We start from the raw sequence: 20,301 nt of genomic DNA, 5'->3' as shown, positions 1-20,301 counted from the left end.
GCTATGAGCCCCAGGGTTCTCTCTTAAGAGTACTGAATGAATAAGCTAAGTAGGCAGGTACTTTGTTTACTGAGCACAAAACAGACTGTTATTACTAACAGCACCTCTAATAGCTTTCTTTTCCACTACCTTCCACCTACATGAGTTAAGAATTTACATCAGTTCCAGAAGTTATTTATATCAATGGAACATGTTTGGGGTGGGAGTGGGGTTATGTCCTATAGACTCAAAGATATTTCCAGGAAGGGAGAAAAATGTGGTTTATTGATAAGTAATAGTCCTTTATATTAGAGACCAGAAAGTGTGCCTATATCCAGACTTGTTACATTAAAAAAAAAAAAAAAAAAAAAGAGGTGGAAAATGGTGGTCAAGAAAATCTCACTGGATAGATACAAGTTTGTGTATAACTCTAAATTAACTAAAGTATTTCCACAAATTGGGATATTTAAGTTCAGTAGAATTTCCAAAACTAAACTCAATCCCTTAATATCTCTTAAGGGATAGTACAGTTACGGGTTAAAAATCCCAACTTTCTCACTTACTAGCTGGTTGACTTTGAGCAAGTCACTTCATCTCTCAGTGCCTAGTTTTCTTATCTATAATAGTACCTACCCTCATAGGATTACTGTGCTTTTGAAATGAAATAATATATGTTAAAGTGCTCAGAATAGTGCCTTGCACAGATTGTTCTATGCTAGAGGTATTGTTACAGAGGAATTGCATCACAAATGCATTTAAATTTTAACGTGAATCCAACAATCCAACTTTGTATCAAAACATCTTAGTTCTAGCTTCTTGCCATACCATACATTTATAAAAAAAAAAATTTACTTAGAGTTTAAAAGTAAACATTTTTTGTATGACATAACCTTGTAAGTCCAAGGTTTACATCTGATATACAACCAAAGAAATAGGAATCTGTTCCAAGGTTTAAAGAAAAAACAGTGAGGAGTTACTAAGAGAAAGAACCCTCCTAAAGATTTTCTCCAAAAGGAATGTGGATTAGGTATGAATTTTATGCATGTGCTGCATTTAGGATTCAGAGCTCACTGACCTCCCTGCAAAGTAAAATGTAACTCCCCTATAATTATCTATCAATACTTGAAACCCTCATAGCTACTGTGTATTTAATCTAGAAGTCACTGGAGTAAATGTCTATAATTTGTTTTAGAGCTAAACCATAAAAGCATCACACATTTAATATGACCATAAAGTACCTTTAAAAAAAGCATCTCTTTTTTGGTCATGATTTTACTGAGTGAACTCCCATTTGTATCAAAGTTCCCTAAGATCACATACCCCAAAATTTGCCAAGTAACAACTTTTAAAGGGAAACATCAGCACCTATCCATTCCAGTGTTAAAGTCTGCTTAATCATTAGAAGGTGTAGATACTGGCATCCTGCAACCCAGTCTTCCAATATAGAGGCAACTGTTAGCTTATTCCCAGGAGGTTGGTATAAATATAACAAGAAACTCTTGGGGTTACTAAAACAGCTGTTTTAACTACTAGAGAGACTACACGGGTGGTTCAACAGAATTTACTTGTGTATTTTCCATTTTCTGTACTATTTGAAGGCATAGGATAGCTTTGTATTAGCTTTCTACAATACTGTGTTTTAAATTTATCCAGCAAACTAAGATGCAGTACAACTTTTATATAATTTAGGAGATTAAAAAAAAAATCTCCACAAGAGAAAGCAACTCAGCAGGCCCTGGTGTTAAAACATTTTCCTAGAATAAACAGATATGCGATTGCATTAAAACATAGGTTTCAAATATTTAAATTACACCAAAATTCCTTCCAAACATCTGCCTTGCTCAAGCCAATGCAACCAATTCATTGCTAATACTGGGGCATGGAATTTTGGTAGTGTTTATGGTTTGACTTTCTTCATTAATCAAAAAATCTTTTAAAGTGCTATGAAGCAGCAAAATAAGTGGCACCACTTCTCTGCTCCAACAGAGGTGCCAATTGTGAAACAGCAAAAGGTACAGTTTAACAGTAAGTAATGCATGAAGAAACTACAACAAGTGGCATAAATATAGAGTTGGACAGAATCAAACCAATTATGTCTATACTACTCAATTGAAACTAATGTAGGTACATTCAAAATAAAGTTGGAGATTATTGGTATTTTGAATCAAACTTGAAGATTTTCTTGATAAACTATAAATATGTTCTTTTGAAATTGGAAATGAAACTATCAATTGACAATTGATGGAGAGCTAGAGACTTATTAACCCCTCCTACAGATAAGGAAATAAGTGACAAAGTCTCTTGCACTGAAGTTATGTATTTTAACAGCTTTACATGTAATATTCATATATAAAAAACTTTAAGTGCTTTTCTCCAATTTAAAAATCTAAAGAATTCAAAAATAAGGCATTCAATATTTGAAAAAAGTACAGATTTACAAAATGTGTATATTCTGTCATGAAAACTCCACACCAACATTATACACTTGGAAAAAAATACAAACAGGATATATTACAAATTTATGCAGCAATAACTTAGTTCATACCATGCAATAAAAAGTACATTAATCAAGATACACAAGCTTCTGTGGGTTCTAAACTGAAGATTTTTTTTTTTTCTGCCGAATCCTTAAAACTTGTGGCACTTAAAATTTATTAGCCTTTCTACTGAGAGGTAAATTATACACAACAATGATGAAAAAGATTAACAGACCAGTTGTCTATTATGAATCATTCCAGCTTTGTTCAACAATGGCCGAAACTCTTTTCTCATATTCTCGTTTGTTTTCCTGATAAAGCTGTGCTGCCTGGCTATTAGCTGGACTGTTTGGATTTGGTTCATCCAGCAAAGACTAGAAGGAAAAAGAGAAAAATAAACCAAAACAGATTTGCAGAGTTATTCTTTAACAGAGGTCAGATATAGAATATAGAAAAGTTACATAAAACAACAGAAATTATTTTGGAGATTAGTATGTCATATATTTTTAGGTCTAAATACCAGAAACGTGTAAGAGGTTTCCTGCTGCTAAAGAACTTCAGCTTCCAAAACAAATAGTTCTCAATTGCCTTTAAGATCTCTAATTTCAAAGAAATTGGAATAGAACAATATTATTCAGCATACTGAGACTTTCTCATTAACCAGGAGATAAACAGCTTAATTTGGTTAAGTATAATACCTGTAAATACTTTAGTAACTAACATTTTCTAGGGTTAAACTCTATTACTGGGGTTACTTTGCAAACGTCTGATAGTAAGTTGTGGTGTGTGTAAATCTTGTTTTCTTCAATCAGCAAAACATACACATTTAGCAGTGAGGAAATGAAAATAGGAAGATTGAAAATAGTGTTTATAACATAACCAGAATTAATGGAGAAGTGTGATAGAAAAAATTTTAAAAAGGTCACAAAGTAAAATATTATTTCTGTTCTTCTCAAATCCACATAACTGATCTTAGAGTTACAACACCACACTTTAACCAAGTGAGCTAACCAGCCAGTCCCTCAAATCCACGTAACTGAAACATCCTTCACTGCACCCCTCCAAAACTGTTATTCAAGCTCAACTGAAATATTCTCTCAGATTGCTTTGGCAAACAGTTACACTACTTTTTCTTTTTTAAAAACAGGATTTCTTGGATGGGGCAACATACTCAATGCTTCTCTGCACTTAGCAATTATTTAAGATCCCTGTGGTTTTCTACGCAATAATCTTTATTTCTCCGCAAGATGTTCTTCTCCATGACCTCTGACAATGCTTTATGGGCTCAAATAAATCTGACCTGTGAGAACATGTAACTTACACATGATCAGGAAAGGGACTGTGGACTGGGTCCCAAGTGGTCGCTAATGAAAGAGCAGACCAGTTAGTTAAAAATCATGGGTTCCTGTCCAAACTCTGCAATTGGTTACCTGGGTGCTGGAGAAGGTTAATTTGCACACTTGGTCTTTTTGACTGTTCCTAAAAAACTGGCTGTATCCTACAGAATATTGAAAAATTATGATACATTTTAACACACATTTACCTGAATTGATGTTAAGATAGAAGATACATCATATGTTGGACTCCATCGATTCTGAAGGATATCTAAACATATGCTACCGTCAGCATACACTGCAAAGACAACACTAAAATTGGTTACATGCTAATTTTGTCATATCTAACAGTTAAGAGAAATCTTTATCACAAACAGAATGCTTGGACCAGTCAGAAATTTTGAACATCAGGCAATAACTAACCCCCTTCTGTCTCACAGGAAAACATGTGTAATACAAAGGTCTTTTATTTTGCACCTTATCATCAGGAGACTGAGAGTTAAATTTTTTCAACACACACCATATAGCAATGTTTAAAATCCTTATTTCTAAATATTCTTAAATAAAGCTCTTCGGAAAACTGCTTATTTACTCACATAGCAATTCCATGCCTAGAAATTATTCTAAGGAAATAATCACTGATATGCACAAATATCTATTTACAGGACGCTCACTATAATACTATTATAAGAATATTGTAAGATTATTTATAATACTATTAGTAAGAGTTTTAAAAATTGGAAACTACCTTGTGGTCCATAAAGAGGGAACTGGCTGAATAATGGTACATTCATATAACCAATACCAATGTAGTCACCAGAAATTATATATATCTATTCTACATTTGTTTATGTAGAAAACATCCATAGTATATTACCTTTAAAGAGAAGTTTTAAATTATTTATATTGAGTTATTTATATTGAATAATTCCATATTTTGGTTAAAAAAAGATATATAAATACATATTTTCATTTGAAGTATATGCAGTCATAAAAATATTTGTAAGACTAAATGTCAAAACATAAGTATTGAGTATCTGTAGACAGTAGGACTATGAATGATCTTTTTTTTTTTTTTGGCAGCTGGCCAGTATGGGGATCTGAACCCTTGATCTTGGTGTTATAACACCATGCTCTACCCAACTGAGCTAACCGGCCAGCCCTTATTTTCTTTATCCTACTTTGTATTTTATGATTTGTTTTTGTAATAAATATACAATCTTTTCATAATAATAATAAAAAAAATTAAGTGATTAATATATATTGAAAGTCTTAAACATTTGGGAGGCTTTTTTCCTTCTTAAATCGATAATGTGAAAATACAAGCAATGAACATAAATTTTTACCTACTTGTGAGACCTATATATCTGTAGGATAAATTTCTAGAAGTACAATTGCTATGTTGACAAAGGGAAAATGCATTCAAATGTTACAGTACTACCAAATTATGGAAACTTTCATGGAGCAAGCTACAAAACTCTCCATAAAAACAGGAATAAGTAAGCCTTTTTTGGGGAAAGGGAGACAAATCAGATATAATACTGTCATTCCTCAGGGCTCCATCCTAGACCTTTCTTTCTGTGCTTTGCTTTAAACACCCTCTGGGTAATCCTATCTATTCCCACAGCCTCAGTTACTACCCATGTGTTCAGTACTGCCAATTGTTAGTCTTGGTCAAGATCTATCTCTCAGCTTCAAAGCTCCAGAGTCAACTGCTTACTGTCTACACCACAGGAACATCAAACTCAGCACGCCCAAACCAAAAATCAGCACCTCTGTAAAACCCATAAAGGTAAGTATAAAACGATTTTAAAGTTTTGAACTAGTAACTAATTTTGAGAAGTAATCCAAAGGTAAACTAGAACTGAAACGTCCATCAACTGATGAATGGATTAAAAAAAAAATGCAGTATATGCATACAATGGAATATCATTCAGCAATAAAAAGAAATGAAGTACAGATACATGTTACAACATAGATGAACCTTGAAAACTTTATGCTAAATGACAGAAGTCAATCACAAAGGACTACATATACGATTCCATTTATATGAAATGTCCAGAACAGTCAAACTTAGAGAAACTAGATTAGTGGTTACCTAGGGCTTGGGGATGAGGGGTATAGGGAGAAATAAGGAGTGACTGCTAATAGTTATGGGTTTTTTGGGGTGGTAGGCGGTGTTACAAATGTTCTAAAATTATCACGGTGATGGTTGCACCGTGATTATACGAACTCTGTGATTATACGAAAAACCACTGAATTGTATAATTCAAATGAGTGAGTAGCATGGTATGTAAATTATATTTCAATAAACATTTTTTAAAAAGTAAACCAGAAGGATAAATAATAAAAAAGTACTCATAGCAGAAAAAAAGAGAAACCATGCTATGAATATGAAGGGATGAGGAAACCAAATACATTGTTTTCCTATAAGGCTGCTTAAGTTGATAACATCTATACACATATAATAACCCCTATACATTCTACAGGCTTTCCCACCTTGATTTTTAAAGACTCCCTACATTTGTTTGGGTTGATTCAATACCAAGTGTAAGCCAGATAAAGCTACAATGGAATAAACAGTAAATGACTTGGGAATTCCCCCAAAACAGATAAAGAAAATAAAATTAAACCTGTCTTGGCAAAACAAAACAAAACAAAAAAATGCAGCTAGAACTAAAAAAAGCAACTTCACAGCAATGACGCACCAAAGGCTTTATCTATCATTGGGAAGTCACCTTGATTCCAGGCACAGAAAAACAAATCTCTCCTCTGGGAAGGGAGCTCTATTATGTAGTCTGCAGTACTAGAGAGAGAATCAAAAGGACCTCTGAAAATGTTTTTTCTGAAAGTAAGATGGGGAAGACCACATTTAAATGAGCAAAAGTTATAAAAAGGAAAACAAGCTTTAAGATTTTGGTGAAGTCTTTCACATGGTAATTTACAATCCAGAAATAGAAATATAATAGATGTAAACAAGTCAAAGAATACCAAATGATATGGGTTGAACGTCTGTCCCCTCCAAAGCTCATGTGGAGACTGATCTCCAATGTGGCAGTGTTGAAAGATGGGGAATTTAGGTGATTGGTACATGAGAGCCCTACCCTCATGAATGGATTAATCCATTAATGAGTTAATGGATAAATGGGTTATCATGGCTGTAGAGTGGTGGCTTTATAAGGAGAGCACATGAAAATTTTCTTGCCATTCTCACCATGTTATTGCCTGCATCACTATGGGACTCTAGAGAGTTCCCACCAAGAAGAAGGCCCTCACCAGATGTGTCCCCTGGACCCAGTTTCAGGTAATCTTGTTACGAGTGACAGAAAATGAACCAATGCACCAAATTTAATTATGAAAGAGTTATTCAGCCATCACATAGTGGAAAATAGTAACAAAACAAATTGCTCTTCAAAGTGAAAATGGGAAATCCCGTTGAAGGAAAAAACAGAAAACTTTATTAAACCCTTAAAAATATAAAAGCCTTTGGCCCAGTAATCCCACTTTAAAAAACTTATACTAAAGAAATAATCATTGGTATCTGGAAAGATTTTCAAGAATGCGTAATGTGCTGTTTTAAGTTGCGAACAATTCAAAACTATCAACAATTCGACACTGGTTAAATAGATTATGATAAATCTATGTAACAGAATATTTTGCAGCCATTAAAAATGATGCAGAAGAATATTTAATAAGGGAAAATGTTCATAGTATATAAAGAATTACTAAACTTTGTATACAACATGACCCCAATTCTGTATAAACAAATTTGTATTTTTTTATTTTTCTTTTTTTTCCAGTACTGGGATCCAAACCTTTCTGAACCCTTGACGTTATAACACTGCTTTCTACGCAACTAAGCTAAAAGCTAGCCCACAAATTCGTATTTTTTAAAAACTAAATTTTAGGCAACAAATTCTTTTTGGTATCTTTCACTTCTACAAATAAATACAACTGACTTTTAACTTAAAAGTTCTTAAAACAACTTTACCTTAAATTTGGGGCCTTGATAAGATTTCATCTACAAAAATATGGTTAACATGGATGCAGAAGCAACATCTACAGGTGGGCCCTAAAGACCTAAAAGGAGTGAAACAACTCTTTTCCCTCCCTATCATTTGCAAAGTCTAATAAATTGCTACTTACCATTTGGATGAAACATTTTGGATAAGAACCTAACAGTTGGTGGTTTATTTGGATATTCTTCAGAAAATTCTATTACTAGTTTAAAAGTACCTAGAAAGAAAACAAACCAAAATAATTATAGTAAAGACAAGCACAACTTTTCATCTCTTCATCACAATTCTCAATCCCATACTGGTTTTTGAACAGCCACACAAAAGTAAGTAAGTCAACTTTGGTTTAGCACACAAAACACACTAAATATACTTTTAGACTAATACATGGCATTGGCAAGCTCTTGGGGAACAAGCACTTTCATGTGCTATTGGTAAAAATGTTAACTGTCACATTTTTGGAAGGCAATTGGGCCTTGGCTACCAAGATTTAAAAGTCCACAATTGAGGAACTATGGTTTACTATAGCTTAGAAGTAGGGTGCCAAACAATTTTGAGAGGGGCTGACTACCACATGGTAAAGAACCCAGATTGGAGGCATAGGTGCTAATGTGAAAGATTGGTTCCGTCTCCATACCAATCCCTTCATGTGAATATACCAAGAATTATTAAGCTTTAGTGTAATTGCCTACTGTTGGTTATCGGCCAACATAGCACATTTTAGTCATTACAAATCAATATTTACTAGTCAATAGAGATACAGGCATTTTAAAAGTGATACATTTAGGGCTGGCCTGTGGCTCCCTTGAGAGAGTATGGTGCTGATAACACCAAGGCCACGGGTTCGGATACCTATATAGGTATGGCTGGTTAGCTCATTTGAGAGAGCGTGGTGCTGACAACACCAAGTCAAGGGTTAAGATCCCCTTACCAGTCATCTTTTAAGAAAAAAGAAAAAAAAATTATACGTTTGTAACCAAGTCAACCCGTTCAGAGTATACAAAGATGTTAATGACTCAACTCCAATTCTATTTCCAAAAAAAAATAACTAATACTAATGGTTTCTTGTTTGTCTTTCTAGATTTCTTTTATGCTTATGTAACTATCCAGAGCTCTAGTATTTAGAGGAAACCCACCCGAAGGTTGGAGAGGTCCTCCAACTACAATCCCAGACATACTTCATACGTAGGGACTTATTCCTAAAGAAGTCAATAAAACTTTAAACCATTCTAGATGTCTCTACAAGGTTCATTCCTTATTTCATCAATGCAGTTAAAAACAAAACTGTTTTTCAGTCTAAATTCTAAGCTCTTACCAAGATAAGAGTCTCATAGTTAGTAACTATTTTATATCCTCACTGTTCATATATTTGGAATACAACCTCCACCTCTTTAAATTTTTTTGTTGTTGCTGTTGCTTGGAAATTTGGGATTAGGGAGGTCAAAGATACAAGCAAATCAAAGGCAATTTCTATTTCATATTTTGGTATATATTAATATAATAAAGGTACTCTGAGACATACAGTTAATTATTAAAGCTAGCCTTATGCCTAAAGTTCACATTCTAATTTTCTTTAATTACAAAAACAACAGCTGTATAATGTATAATTTCAGGCAAACACATTTAAATATGAAGCAGCTATCCTTAAACTTTTTGATCTCAGAATTCCTTTACACATTCTTAGTCCCACCATAGCTAAACTCCCAATGTGAATTCACTGAACATGAAGCTGGGAAGAGATACTTGCACTAGCATACTATTTTACAGTATTTCTACCACAGAGATACAAACAGGAATAACCTCAAGAATACCATAAACAGTACAATGTAAAGATCCCCTTACCGGTCAAAAAAAGAAATTATAATTTAAAAAATCTTAAAATATTTACTAATTCATTAAAAAATAACTGTAAATCCACTATGCATTAACCTAAATAACCTAATTAATGAAAAATATATTTCCCCCCAAAAAAGTTAAGTGAGAAGTGCAGCATTATTTTACATTTTTGCAATTCTTTTTTTTTTTTTTTTTTTTTTTTAAAGATGACCGGTAAGGGGATCTTAACCCTTGGCTTGGTGTTGTCAGCACCACGCTCAGCCAGTGAGTGAACCGGCCATCCCTATATAGGATCCGAACCCATGGCCTTGGTATTAGCAGCACCGCACTCCCTGAGTGAGCCACGGGCCGGCTCCTACGTTTTTGCAATTCTGATGATTGGCTTAAAAGACAGCTGGATTCTCTTATTTGCTTCTGCACTCCATCTGTTACAATATGCTGTTTTGGTTGAAGTACATGAAGAAAATCCAGCCTCACACAAATATATAATTGAAATAAGGAGTGTTTTCATAGACTTTCCAGATAACTGTAGATACTCTTTTTTGATATTACACCAAAGAGGAAATGGTAGTTTTTAAAAGGTTGTTGCAATATAAAATCTGAAACCATATCGATAAGCTGTTTGTACTCAGTTACACTAAAATATGTTGCACTTTGCATAAATCTTCCATGATTTTGTAATATTATGCATTGGTCATTTGGAAAATACTGGTTCATTGGAGTTATACAGATCTCCCAAAAGTTGTCATACTCCATTATATACTATCAAAAAAAAAAAAAAAAAAGTCACAGTAAGTAACATCACCTACTAATCTCATCAGAAAAGTCTTTTAAATATTCGGAAGCTGTCATTTAATCATCAGCAACAAATATCTTCAGTCACTTTCCTTAACCTAACAGCTCTCTTGTCACCTTGAAGAATATGTTTGCCATATATTCAAACCTGAATAATCACAATTTGTCAGCCATTCTCTCAAGTAAAAATGTCCCTTGAAAACAGCACTTGTTCAAGTTGCAACACAATCAATTGCAGAAGTGCTTTTCTTCTATGCAACCATCATACCTTAAAATGCAGAAGTGCGTTATTCGTACTTCCCACTTCAACACACAGAATATTAAAAAGATGTTATACTCAAGGGTCAAAATTTAGTAATACTAATAATTTGTACTGTTTCATCAAGGCATTTAAAAGTAAAACTGGCACCTTTTAAAATGCAAAGAATACAATGACTATTAGTACAGTTTGGTGTCACTGTCTTGATTTGTTCTAAGACGCTAAACTGCTTGGATGCAGTTTTAGCCACCACTGCTTTTATACCATCAGTGCAAATATCAACACAGTCTTAGTATGAAGACAGTTTTGATCACGTGAATCCTGTGAAAGGGTCTCAGAGACCCTAAAGTGTTTTTGGACAACAATTAACCATCCCTGGTATAGAAAAAAAAGCTGAAGCCCTTAAGTACCTCTTTCAATTCCTCACTCCTACCTAGTGATAATTACTGATAACGGTGTGGTACATAACCTTTAAGACACACACACATCTGTGTATTTATTTAGTAAAAATGTGATGCTACAACACTCATAAATTATTCTGCAACTTTTTGGTCTACTCAGACATATGTCCAGATCTATCTTATTCTTTAACAGGTACATAATATTCCAGAGTCCAGATACATCATAATTTGTTTAACTATTTCCCCTAATGGGCATTCAGATTTTCTCCTCACGAATAGTGCTACAGTCAGTATTCTTGCACAAATATCTTTGATGGGTTAATTCTGAAGACATTATAATAATTATAACAAAGCTATTCAATAATTTTTTAAAAACCCAAGCCATAATTAGGAAAAATCTATATACCTGGCTAATCAATTTGATAAACTCACTTATAAACACATAATAGAATAGGCTTCCCATCTTCTTGGCTTCTGGTGAAAATACCTAACTTGAGATGAAAAAGTTTATGCTGAATGCTAACTACTTATGGGTATTAAGGGTTAATAGCTACTGGCAGCTATGTATGTTTAAGAAAAACTTCAGCTCAACACCTTATTAATATGGACAACAAAGCAAAAAAGTATGATTACACCTTGTGTTTACCTCAGGGAGATCTTCATTGTGCTACATGTCCACCTAAATTTAAACTATTCCCAACACAGACCCTGTACCATCTAGGCTTACAGTTCTACATGCAAACATCAAAGTAACAGAGGAAACTGGCAATGGAGGTGACCAAGCTGATGTGGGAAGAAAGTCTTTTGTAAACCGTAAATTCTCAGTAGTTTTATTTAGTTTTAACTTGGCCTTTTAACAACAGAAAATGGCTTCAAATAGATTTGTTGGTGTTACAATTTTCTACTTAAAAACCACCTTAAATACTATAGAAAACAGTAAAACTGACTTACCATCTTCAAAGGGTGTCCCTTCTGGTCTGAAAACAAAAAGATTTCTGATTAAAAAAAAGTATTTCATTCTGTTTTCTCCTGATCTTCAAGAATGGAAAGGATAAACTCCAACAGAGAAAGGAGGGCTCATTCTAATGATTCTTGGAGTTTTTAAGATACCATAGTTTAATACCACCGTATCCCTGAATTTTTATAGATACAGGAATAAAGAATAACTTTCATTTTCTAAGTTTTCCTTTTAGGGTGGTTTACAAAACAAAACAAAAAAACCTGTCCATAATTTTAGCACAAAAAGTTCATAAATACTGACCGGTCATTTTGTAAATATGTGTATTCTTTTTTATTCCTAGACACCAAATGCCTAAATATCTGTATTCTTAAGAGAAAAAGTCATCTTTTCATTTTACAGCAATAAGATGGAAATCAATAGCTTTTAGTTTAAAATAATTATGACACCAAACCAAAGCATCTTGCCTCCCAACAGAGCAATAGCTCTTGTTCAAATTGGCTAAGCATAGCTGATGTCACCTAGAAAGTCAGATTCTTTTGCTCAGATCTTTCCCTGCCTCCATATCCCAATTTCATCTTTCCTAAGCAGCAACATAAAGTTTAATTGTTACTTGCAAGGCACATTCAGGATCTCAAAGAAGCACGATTAACAGCCTGAATGTAACAGAATTACTTTACTCTAGAAGGGTGAACTTTGTTCATTTTCCACTAGTCTTTAAATGAAGACTCTCAAAATCAATTCTGTGGCAACTCGTAATTTTGTTTATGAAAGTATTCCTTTTACATTTTAGTGCAAAAGTTTTAAAAGAGTAAAAAGAAAAAAAGTAGATCAAGTCAAGGAAAATTGAAGAAAAGGCATAGGGAATTTTAAAATTAAAAAGCATATATGTAGGGCCGAGCCCGTGGCGCACTCGGGAGAGTGCGGCGCTGGGAGCGCAGCGATGCTCCAGTCGCGGGTTCGGATCCTATATAGGAATGGCCGGTGCACTCACTGGCTTAGTGCCCGTCATGAAAAAGACAAAAAACAACAACAACAACAACAAAAAAGCATATATGTAATACATAACATGCAAAATTAAGAATGCTTCACAAATGGCTTCTCTCAGTTATTTCATACTGGGCTGTGAAACATTTTCACTGAGTTCTTGGCACAGTGGAAGTTTTCAATATTTTCGGTTCCAAGCCTTTTTACAGCTCCAATATAATGAGAGCAGGAACATTTGTGTGGCACGTTTTGTACAAAATAATTTTATCTTTTCTCCTTTACTATTCCATTCTATTTAGTTTCAAACAGTATTTTTTTTTATCACATAAAACCCAAACTTATTATAAAACCACAAGTAATAACACCAAAGAGCAAATAAATTTTATATAACTGCCGACTTTTGTTAAAATGTCTTTTCCCCTAATTTATCTTGTAGTTTCAATCCTTAAGATCCCTGATTTCACCTCAGTCTCTTTTCTCAGATAGCTGTCTAAATGTACATTCACGGGCCGGCCCGTGGCTCACTCGGTAGAGTGCGGTGCTGATAACACCAAGGCCCCGGGTTTGGTTCCCATATACGGATGGCCGGTTCGCTCACTGGCTGAGTGTGGTGCTGACAACACCAAGTCAAGGGTTAAGATCCCCTTACCGGTCATCTTTTTAAAAAAAAAAAAAAAATGTACATTCACTTTTCTTAAAGAATCACCATACATCTATAATTTGTTAAATCTTTCAACTCACCCAAATATAACTGCATTCCACTGCATGATGTTGTTTTCGGATGGTGCACCACTGACACCCACAGGTGGGTCCTCTTGCAATCTAGAAATTCAGAATGGTAATTTAAAAAGTTGAACATTAAGGCCACTGAGGCCAAAAAGAACACTTATAGACTCTATACCATTTATTTTGAGACACAAACTAAATCCATTTCCTTGTTATTGTGCTGATCTGGAATGAATCATGTGACTTAAATATACTGACCAGGTGATACACATTAAATACCTCTCCAAATTATCTGAAAGTCCGATTGTCTTGGGGAATCATCCCTCCTCGAATGTCATCAAGATTAAGAAATTATCTCTTCAACAACTGATACATACAAACTGTCCTCTTGAACCAAAAAAGCTTAAAAAATCAGAAGCAAAAAAATATTTTTACAGAACCATCGGTTTAGCTGCTGTAAACACGCAAAGACTCAGAGTCCTAACCACAGCTACCTGAAAAAGCAAACCTCAGTGTAAACACTAAACGACTGAAAACACTCACTTCAATTTAATTAGGAAGCTAGGTTTAGGCAGGAGATCTACTTTATTCCCTTTACAATGGATTTTAAAAGTATCCAGAAGCTTCAGTTAGGCCTTCCATTAGTACCTACTTTAAAGGTTCTGCACTAATATCAAATCTACCCCGTCACTCCAGAAGACTATGTACAAAGCTTCCAACATTCGTCACAGTCAAGTTCCTGTAACCTGAAGACCCTTGGAAAACTACCAAATGTGCCATGCGTTCAACTCAGAAATAAGCAGAGAATCGCAAATAAAGAACCAGGGAAACAGCGGACATGAACTGTTTTATTATTTGAATTTCAGTCATGGGAGCTAGTAAAAACTAATGATTTCAAACCATAGAAAGACAAAAGACTTTTCTTTTTTTAACTGATTATATAATTTTGGGGAATGACAAAAGACTTTTGCACCAAACACAGTCATTTTCTTTCCTTTCCTTTTTTTTTTTTTGGCGGCTGGCCGGTCTGGGGATCCGAAACCTTGACCTTGGTGAATTTTCAAGTGGCATAATACTTTGCAATCAGTTCACATACAAACCGCTCTTTTTAGTCAATTTCAAGCAAATCAGGCCACGATGAACAGAAGCCTTAGAGGAACTATACTGCTTGGCGCTTGCTTACCTTTAAACGGCTAGAAGAAACTATAAATGAATTAAGTTGGTGAAAGCCTAAAACAATGGCTTCCAAATGCTTCACAAAAGGCCTTATAAACACGAAATTGATGTTACTTACTGAGCGGCAGATCTAAGTTTTTATCTCAGATATTTTATGTCAGGGCAGGTCTTCCTAGAAAAAAATTTACGAAAAATGTGCAGAGTACCACAATGCTGTTTTCTCACTCTTTTGTGTGTGTGTGCCTCTCAAGTATTCAATAAAAGGCAAACAACTGAAAAAAAGTCGTTTCCTCCTCACACTCACAACACCTTCTAACAAAACCTTATTTTACAAAAGGAGGCCTAGGGAGTATCAGATTAGCGCCAGTCTGAGGGAAGGCATTTTTCCAGACCTCAGAGGCTATAGATAGGGCTTTATTCACCAGCCAGAGCTGAGTTCCAGAAAGCACTGGCAGCCGGGGTGGGCAGATCTAAGGTCTCAGCTCTCTAAGCCAGTTCTCAAGGTCCTTCCAGGCGGGCGGGGCACAGTCGGGTTTCTGGGGATGGACTAACTACCCCGGACCTCGCGCCGTAAACCCCACCCTCACTGCAGAAAGGAAAGGAATTGTTGGGTGGGTTGGCTTTCCGCCCCAATCCTACCCCTTAAGGGAGACCGCGAGGCCGTGGAACAAAGCTGCCTGGCACAGCAGACTACAAACAAGCTCCTGCAAGAGCTCACTTTGAAGGGACAAGCAGGGGGCGCCGCAGGGTGCAGATTCGGGGGGATGAGGTTTGAGCGCTTGGGAGAGGCGTAGGGCAGCTGGCCCAAGTGGACAGCAGGGAACCCCAGGCCAACCGATAGCCACCTTTTTACTTTTGGCAAGGGGAGGAGTATCTAAATTTCTTAAGCCGCCAGAGTGGGCAGCCAGCGTGAAGGAGTGGGAGCCAAGGCTAGGACTGGGCTACTGTCGGTCCACCGGGCCTATAGCCGGCCCCCTAAGGCTCACGACCGGAAGGTGTCCGGGATCCCCGCCCTGCAGCCCCGCAGCTTTAGGGAGGAGCCGTCATCCAGGCGAAGGTGAAGGCCCTTACCGCTTGAAATCCCGCATGAGCCTCCTCCGGGCCGGGGTCGACATGCTCCCCAGCTGCCCCGCGGTCAGTCTGAGAGAAAAGAGTCCCGCGCAACCCCCCACCCCCCGGCGCAGCAGCCAAATCACTGTGGGTCACCGCCGCTACCGAGACTGCACAAACAACCCTGCAATGACGTCTCCCTCCGCCGCCTCCAGATCCCTCCGCCCTCCGCCGATACCACAGAGCGAGCGGTGGGGGAGGAGGGGCCAGGACGTATGAGCGCTCGCCCTGGCAGCCTCGCGGCGGGTATCGTTTCCATTTTGGACTTCTGAACTAATAAACGAATTAGTGTGCTCTGTGCTCAGACTACAGATCGTGGATTAAGAGACCCCGAAGTCGAAACCGAAACACTAACCTGTCTCCCCCACGTCACTAGTTTAGGCTCGGCGGGACGGGGGAGAGAGGGACACATCCGGGGCCGAGATTTCAGGCAAAGGTGGTGAGATGACGTAAGACCACGTGACTGCCAGCGGCGTTGTCAACAATTCACCCCTGGGGGGAGGGGGCGAAGTATCTAGAACCCACGTGTCCCTATGAAGCTATAAGAACAGGTCACTTCTGAATCTGAGTTTCAGCCAGGTCTACGAAGCGGGTAGTTAACTTTACGGGGTTGTAGGCAGGATACACCTTTATTAGTCGTTCCCCGTTTTTCCCAGGTGCTGGTATATTACCATTGTCCATGGCAGAAGCAACAGCTTCTTTTGCTTTCTAAGTCTTTAAAACGTAAGGAAAAATAATTTAGTCTTAACTCCCCTCTAGTTGGTTCAGTGGCTTATCAACTCTGGTACGTGGGGCAGGAAGGCAGAGTACATGGATCGCCATCTTCTAATAAATGCAGCATTGAATGCCGAGGCCAACATAAATTCTCCTGAAATGTTTCTTAGGGCCACCAAATAGCCTGTTTCTGCACTGCAGTAGGGTTTCCATAGTTGGAAATTCTGGGCAGAGATAAAAAGAACAGTTATAGAATGTCCAAGACTTGTTTAAAGCCCCCAAGGAATTAAGAATTTATTTTTCTTTTATGAATCTGCTTTCATTTGAAGATGTCCATGGATTTGCCTACGGTACAGTACCAAATAAATGTAGGGGTGCGATCTCGAGAGCATATCAGTGATGGGTGGTTGGCTGTCAAAGAAACCTACAAATATGATTCACATCTGCGGGAGAGATCATGCAAACATGGGTGAGTTTATATATCTGCCTGAGGTAACTCAAAAGAGCTGGTAGAGGTGTTGACCCTGTGGACCCTAAACATCTCTACTCTCTGAAATCCTTCCCTCTATTGCTTCCAATTCCTGTTCTAGGACTTTGTTGATCACGAGGACTCTTGAGCACTTTAATATCAATTTGGGGAATTTTTCAGTTCAACAGGGATAGGGAGGGTAAAATGAGAACCTTAGCATTGCCCCAAGCCTGTCCATGGTTCTATAGAACTAGAAAAGGTTAACTTTTCCCTCTTTCCTGGTACCTCTCTTTCTTCAAACTCTGAAATCTCTCTCTGGCTTTTGGTATCTGCCTTGGTGATCAAGTTAGCCAGGACTAACTCTTGATAGATCCTGCTATGCATTCACAATGTGATTCTCTATGTCATAAGCTGAATATTCTTACCTTATTTATTTTTTTGCCTTCCTGCCATAGCAATCTTACAACTCCCCCTAGCTAAGGAGGATGACATATGCAGAGGCTTACATGCAGTGAAATGATAAAGAGAAACTATATGTATATTTTAAAATCTGTTGTCATTTATCTAGTAATTAATAACTGTTTTAGAAACTGACAATGATTTTCCAAAATGAAATAAAAACTTTTGATAAATTCAGTGAATGTGATTCATGAAGTCTCAGAGCAACGTATTAGCAAGAATCACTGGCCTTCCTGGTCACCAGGCTTGCCATAACCTACTTCTAGGAAGGATAGTTTTAAGGTTATGATTATATACTGTAGCGATTCTACAGCTCTTCTCTTGTGAGCTCAGAGGGCATGGACTCAGTGTGGTTCATGCTTTGTCCCTTGCAAATATTTAACCCACAACAAATGTTTAATAAAATGCTTATAGCAAGTCTGGGCCCACTATCAGATTCACTATGACATTCTTATTTATAGATAAAAAGTATCTTATAATATGGTTGAGTAACTTTTCAAAAGGAAAGACAAATCTGAATATTTTGCGTCATAAACAAAAAACGTTACCACCTCTCCTTCCTCTCAATTTAAACCCAAGCAGATAGCAGAAACACTTGGGAAGCTTTTAAAGTACCAATTTATTTACCCTATCCCAGTCACTGGGAGTGAGGCCTTTTTAAAAGCTTTCCAGGTGTGATTCTAATGTGCATGCTGATATGGGCCAGCAAAAGGTGCATACTGGGTTGGGACCCACTGGACTAGAATTTTAAGCATAGCGAGATTTGGCCTTTTACTCATCTTACATAAAAAAAAGAAAGCACCAATAAAGACGGCACTCCCTGGGCACTTGCTCTAGCGATACCCTTGTCATTCATTACAGGCTGTCACTCTAGCTGAACCCCCTGTCTACTTCTTAAGTTATTAGATACCAGCCTCTTTTTCCCCCTGTGCCCTTGGTACATCATTCCGCATGTGGTAGAACACCTTGAATTATTTGCTTTCCTAATGAGAGAGTTTTAGAGTCTTGACATGCACTAAGGGCGTTTTAAAAAAGGATTTCTAGGGAGTTGGAAACATGTGAAAGGCATACAGCAGGTGTTCAAGAAAAGCTCTTGATTTAAAAACCATCCGTTTTAAGGATGAATGTCGACCACTGAGGTCGAATTCAGGTATACGGGATATTAATGTATGTAGATAACTTAGAAAAATGTAATCATAAGAATTCGTAGGAAGTCTCGTCTTACAAGTTGTACCTTAATGACACCAGCTATCCTTTTAGGAGACAGTACAAGTGGCGGGTGTTCTCCGACCCGAGGACATACGTGACGCAGTTTAGACACGCTCCGCCTCGGTTTCCATTCTCTAGTGGATTTGCAATCATTCACGCTGCAGCCAAAATGCGGATGCTCCCCCTCCCCACTCAAAACCAACCTTGAGGAGGCTCAAACAGTGACAGCAGTCTGTACTAACCTCCCCTATTCCCGAGCACGATTCCACTCAGAGGATACCCGGCGTCTTTTCCGCTTCCTTTCATTTTCCTTTCCGGGTCGGGACCTTGCCGATGATGTTCCGGTCTTGCGCACTAGGGCTCGAGCGCAGCCCACACCCAACTGTTGTCATGGTAGTGAGCAGCCCGGAACCAGCTGGGCTAGCGGGCGAAGTAGGGTCGGTGTCCGGCTGCTGGGCTGGGACTGTGCGGAGCCGGGCTAGCAGGACTACAGAATGGGCTGAGGTGGCGGCGGTTGCCCGGACGAAGTCGACAGCAGGGCGAGGGGCGCGACGCCGGTCCGGGATCCTAAGACGTTCGGTTTGAGTAGCGGGCTGGACCGAGGCTTTCCTCGGACGCAGGGCCTGATACGTGGGTGACTGCAGTAGTGCGGGAACCTCTCGTTTGACAGGAGCGTGCCAGGAAGTGTGGGTACCCCACGCTAGATGGATGGTGACATGTAGTGAGGGAATCTCAGTGTTGTTGGGAATGACCGAGACAGCAAGGAGGACCCCTAAGTACTGGTGAGGGTTGGAGCCTAACAAGGACACCTTACTGACGACCTGGCAGAGTTCCCAAAGACGAACAAGCTCTGTGGAAAAGATTCTTATGTTTTCTGTTTCTGTATTTGAAAGTATGGGTTTATTGTGGATATGCATTATCTAGCTTGGATTTTTAAAAAGTGTAAACGTTTAACACTTTCCATTTTCTTTTTTGTTTCTGTGAAGAAGTAGAAGCCAGGATTGAAAATGGAGATGTATGAAACCCTTGGAAAAGTGGGAGAGGGAAGTTACGGAACTGTCATGAAATGTAAACATAAGAATACTGGGCAGATAGTGGCTATTAAGATATTTTTTGAGAAACCAGAGAAATCTGTCAACAAAATTGCAACGAGAGAAATAAAGTTTCTAAAGGTTTGCTTCTTTTGCCTTAATTGCTCTGTAAGTCAAAAGAAAAATTGTTATGGAATAAAAATTGTGTAGAAGAGTATTTCAGGTAACACGTATTAAGACGTGTAATAGAAAAACAAGTGTGATACTTTACCTTATTGTCTACATTTTGTAATTTTATAGTGATAACAGGTGTATGTGCTTGTGTATAATGTACCAAAAGCTAGGCCAATATTGTGAAATAAATA

General features: G+C 37.5%; 2 protein-coding genes across 5 annotated transcripts in view; one reads left to right on the top strand and one right to left on the bottom strand.

Moving 5' to 3' along the window:
- Positions 1-235: 235 nt before the first annotated feature.
- UBE2B (ubiquitin conjugating enzyme E2 B) lies at positions 236-19,216 on the bottom strand. Of its 4 annotated transcripts, none has more exons than XM_063086988.1 (6): positions 19,148-19,216; positions 13,784-13,864; positions 12,049-12,074; positions 7,937-8,026; positions 4,000-4,088; positions 236-2,830 (listed from the first exon to the last, which is right to left on the bottom strand). In XM_063086988.1, the coding sequence occupies exons 2-6, from the start codon at positions 13,807-13,809 to the stop codon at positions 2,702-2,704; spliced, it is 360 nt and encodes a 119-aa protein (XP_062943058.1). In that variant the 5' UTR covers positions 13,810-13,864; positions 19,148-19,216; the 3' UTR covers positions 236-2,701. The 4 variants fall into 4 exon arrangements, with proteins under 4 accessions (XP_062943058.1, XP_062943057.1, XP_062943055.1 ...); XM_063086987.1 differs by lacking the exon at positions 19,148-19,216 and adding an exon at positions 16,410-16,496; XM_063086985.1 differs by lacking the exon at positions 19,148-19,216 and adding an exon at positions 16,016-16,171.
- Positions 19,217-19,302: 86 nt separating this feature from the next.
- Positions 19,303-20,301, top strand: part of CDKL3 (cyclin dependent kinase like 3) — a 50,481-nt gene continuing 49,482 nt past the window's right edge. Inside the window, exons 1-2 of the mRNA XM_063086640.1 lie at positions 19,303-19,462; positions 19,892-20,077. Of these exons, the coding sequence (XP_062942710.1) occupies positions 19,913-20,077 (165 nt within the window). The 5' untranslated portion in view covers positions 19,303-19,462; positions 19,892-19,912. The remainder of the gene's footprint in view (positions 19,463-19,891; positions 20,078-20,301) is intronic.

This window comes from Cynocephalus volans, chromosome 2 (genome assembly GCF_027409185.1).
Source record: "Cynocephalus volans isolate mCynVol1 chromosome 2, mCynVol1.pri, whole genome shotgun sequence".
In the NCBI taxonomy this organism is placed as follows: domain Eukaryota; kingdom Metazoa; phylum Chordata; class Mammalia; order Dermoptera; family Cynocephalidae; genus Cynocephalus; species Cynocephalus volans.
Note: the sequence above shows the minus strand (reverse complement) of the source record. Positions and strands in the feature narration are given on the sequence as shown.